Source organism: Cornus florida, unplaced genomic scaffold (genome assembly GCF_030987335.1).
Source record: "Cornus florida cultivar Cherokee Brave unplaced genomic scaffold, ASM3098733v1 CherokeeBrave_3.0.0_Hap2_Chr05, whole genome shotgun sequence".
Lineage (NCBI taxonomy): Eukaryota > Viridiplantae > Streptophyta > Magnoliopsida > Cornales > Cornaceae > Cornus > Cornus florida.
In genome coordinates, this window is record NW_026775575.1 from 98,714,420 (window position 1) to 98,718,343 (window position 3,924).

Here is a 3,924-nt window from a genome sequence, read left to right on the forward strand (position 1 = left end):
TCCACACCCCCACTCACATAACTCGTGTAGGAAGATATCATTGCCCTATTTCAAAACCATTAAAGTATTTTCAGTGAATTTGCCTTTGGGCTGGAGCAGCCTAACAATCCTTGCATTCAACGGTTCCTTGGAAAATCATTCTGAGACATCAATTCAAGACACTCACTCTTTGAAATTTCTCACCACGTATTGTGGAGATGATCACGCATGTGCCAAACCATATATAGCCGCCTCTCATCTATATAAACCATCCACCTATACATGCTTACAAAACCATACAAACACAAACCCCAAGTCCAAATACTACACCATTTCGCTTCTTTCCAAAATGAGTTTCATCAAAAACCTCCCAATTTTAGTTTCCTTTTTCTTTAGTCTATACTCCACTTTCACCAATGCAGCCACCTTTGATGTGGTGAACCAATGCACCTACCCAGTCTGGGCTGCTGCCTCACCCGGTGGGGGCAGGAGGCTTGACTCCGGTCAGTCTTGGACCGTCAACGTGAACCCTGGCACCACCAATGCTCGTATATGGGGCCGAACCAACTGCAACTTCGATGCCAGTGGCCGAGGCCAATGTCAGACAGGTGACTGCAATGGGCTTCTAGAGTGCCAAGGCTACGGTAGCCCACCGAACACTCTAGCCGAGTTTGCCCTAAACCAACCCAACAACTTGGACTACGTCGACATATCAAATGTTGACGGGTTCAACATTCCGATGGACTTTAGCCCCACCACCGACGTGTGCAAACATCTCCGATGCGCCGCGCCCATCAACGAGGAGTGCCCGGCTGAGCTGCGGGCTCCGGGCGGCTGTAACAACCCGTGCACGGTGTTCAAGACCAATGAATATTGTTGCACTGATGGACCTGGGAGTTGTGGGCCTACCACATTCTCAAGGTTCTTCAAGGATAGGTGCCCAGATGCCTATAGCTACCCTCAGGATGATCCAACCAGCTTGTTCACTTGCCCTGCTGGTACCAACTACAAGGTTGTGTTCTGCCCATGAGCCTCTTTCATTCACTACAATAAGAGATTACAAAGTCTCAAGACTCGCAACCCTTTTTTGAGCATAAAAGTGTAGTCAAATAAATTTGTGCACATAGTGTGCACTTTATCTACTTGTGGTATCAATGATAGTGAATAATGGATGTGAACCATATGATTATATGGTCAAATAAATACAATCTTAAATTTTCATCACCAACTTTTAAGCATTCTAACACACGTACTCTTTACCTGCTTATGCATTTATATACAGCCGAATATGATTTTTAAGTATGGACAATTTTTTCGTATCTTGTTTGGCTACTGGACTTTCACCCTCACCACTTCGCCTGGCAACACGATTGTGTGTTATAATTTTTTCGGTGGGGTTCTTAAAAAACTAAGATATAGCTGAAATTAAAAATATTTGTCAGTTCCTTGAAAAAGGTATTTGAAGAATATGGATGCAATTTTTTTTTTAATATTTATATTTTGTTCAAGGATTTTAATATTAAAATTATACTTTCATTAACCGTTTAAATTGTTAGAATAAATGGTTAATCAATATGATATCATCATACCATCTAGAAGTTAAAATTGAAACATACTCTCTAACTGATGACTTGGGTCCTTTAAAAAAAAAACAAAAAAAAAAGCTCTGACAACTTGGTTTTTGTCAAAATAATCATTAATTAGTAATTTTAAGAATGGTATATCCTCACTCCGAGACCTTTAAGAAAATATGACTCAATTACCTCTCAAATGTAGAATTTAATAATAATACTTTTCAAGTGTTCTCGAAGGATAAAATTGTTTCTGAGATTTGATTTCATATTTTCTGCTACTTTGAAAGTGCTTATTAATGAAAGAAAAAGCTAATCTAACTTGGATGACTTCAGAATTGATGACTTGCATAAATTGAAACCTTGTTGGCGTGGCCAAATTAATCTCTCTCTCTCTCTCTCTCTCTCTCTCACACACACACACACACACACACACATAAGGCCTTGGATGACTTGCAAAACTCTCTGTCTCTCCTGTTGCCAAATCACCCATCAAAACATTTGTGGACTATGAAATGCAATTTTTTGAATGGTTATTTTTAAAATATGTAGCGAAACAAACAAGGCATAGGCCCAAACAAAAGGAGAGAAAGCCCAAAATAAAGACTGAGAATCTAAGCCCTATTCAAATATAGATCCCATTACCATGCATTCTACGGAACTTATGGAAAAATCCAATTAATTATGACTTGGGCTTGGACCATTTTACATGGTATCATATATTATTTTTAATTAGGTTAATACTCACACACAAATTCACAAATATTTTGCATGAGATTCGAACTAAAAAGATCGGATATACCATCCCAATGACAAAGTGGTATGATACAATGAACCGTTTAAACTTTTAATCATTTTCAATCACTTAAAAGATAAGAGGAAGCTTCATTCACCATCACTGTTCATTCTTTAAGAAAAAGTAAGAAAAGATGATTCCAAGATGACCAAAAAGGCAGTGGGAAAATTACAAAAAATTGACACTTGCACTGTACCTATTCCATAAATTTGACATTATCTCCATTATGAGTCATTACGTGTAGCCGCCTCCATCTTTTAATACCAGTCATCATGTGGCTTTATTTACATGAACCCAAAAGCCGCCCCTGCTCTATATAAACCCCCAACCATCTCAGAGAAACCAAACAACAAAACTAAAACACACACACACACACCTAGTCTAAATAAAGTATCACCTACCAACAACATGGGCTATTTAGCCACCCTTTCTTTGTTCCTCCTCCTCGCCCTTTTCAGCACCACCAATGCAGCCACCTTCGACATCCGCAACAACTGCCCCTACACTGTCTGGGCCGCCGCGTCCCCAGGTGGCGGCCGCCGCCTCAACCGGGGCCAAACCTGGACCCTAAACGTGCCCGCGGGCACCAAGATGGCTCGCATTTGGGGTCGGACCAATTGCAACTTTGATGCTGCTGGGAGGGGCCATTGCCAAACAGGGGACTGTGGTGGGGTCTTGGATTGCAAGGGATGGGGTGTCCCACCAAACACCCTAGCTGAATACGCACTAAACCAATTTGGTAACCTTGATTTCTACGACATATCCCTGGTTGATGGGTTCAACATCCCCATGGACTTCAGCCCCACCACGGGCAGTTGCCGGGGCATTTTGTGCACGGCCGACATCAATGGGCAATGCCCGAATCCGTTGCGGGTCCCGGGCGGGTGTAACAACCCATGCACTACATTCAAGACGGATGAATACTGCTGCACAAAGGGACCTTGTGGGCCTACAAATTATTCAAAGTTTTTCAAGGAGAGGTGCCGTGACGCCTATAGTTACCCTCAGGATGATCCTACAAGCACATTCACCTGTCCTGGTGGGACTAACTATAGGGTTGTGTTTTGCCCTAGAGGGTCCTCTCTTTTCCCTCTGGAAATGTATGGAAGTAATGATGCGGAGTAAGAAGAAGTCCTTAACTAGACTAGTCACTTGTGAGTTGTGACTAATTGGTGAAATAAGGTTTGTTTGAACCTCAAATAATAATAATAAGAGAGTGTTTTTGTAAATAAATGGTAGTGTTGTGTTGTGTGTTTTGTTTTGCTGAGGTTTAATGTTAATTAAGAGAGTTTCAATTAAGAAACATTTGTTATCAACATGTTTTATTTGTTCATCCTTCAGCTTAATATATATGAACAATGAATGTTCATAAATAATAAGGAAATTAAGGACCTACTGATCCTATAAACTGTTCAAGACTATTATAAAATTCAGAATGAACCCTTCAAAGTTAAAGACAATGCCAATTTTAAGATTAATAAAATAATGATAGTTTATTACCAGTCTTACCAGATTAAATAAAATTTAATGCAGTTCATTATTACTTAATTAATTATCATTGCCTACTATACGATAATA

The 3,924-nt window shown here is 40.2% G+C and overlaps 1 protein-coding gene across 1 annotated transcript; it reads left to right on the forward strand.

Moving 5' to 3' along the window:
- The first annotated feature begins 249 nt into the window (after positions 1–249).
- LOC132307881 (thaumatin-like protein) lies at positions 250–3,579 on the forward strand. The gene is made up of 2 exons (XM_059805751.1): positions 250–1,001; positions 2,816–3,579. The coding sequence occupies exons 1-2, from the start codon at positions 329–331 to the stop codon at positions 3,469–3,471; spliced, it is 1,329 nt and encodes a 442-aa protein (XP_059661734.1). The 5' UTR covers positions 250–328; the 3' UTR covers positions 3,472–3,579.
- Positions 3,580–3,924: the final 345 nt, after the last annotated feature.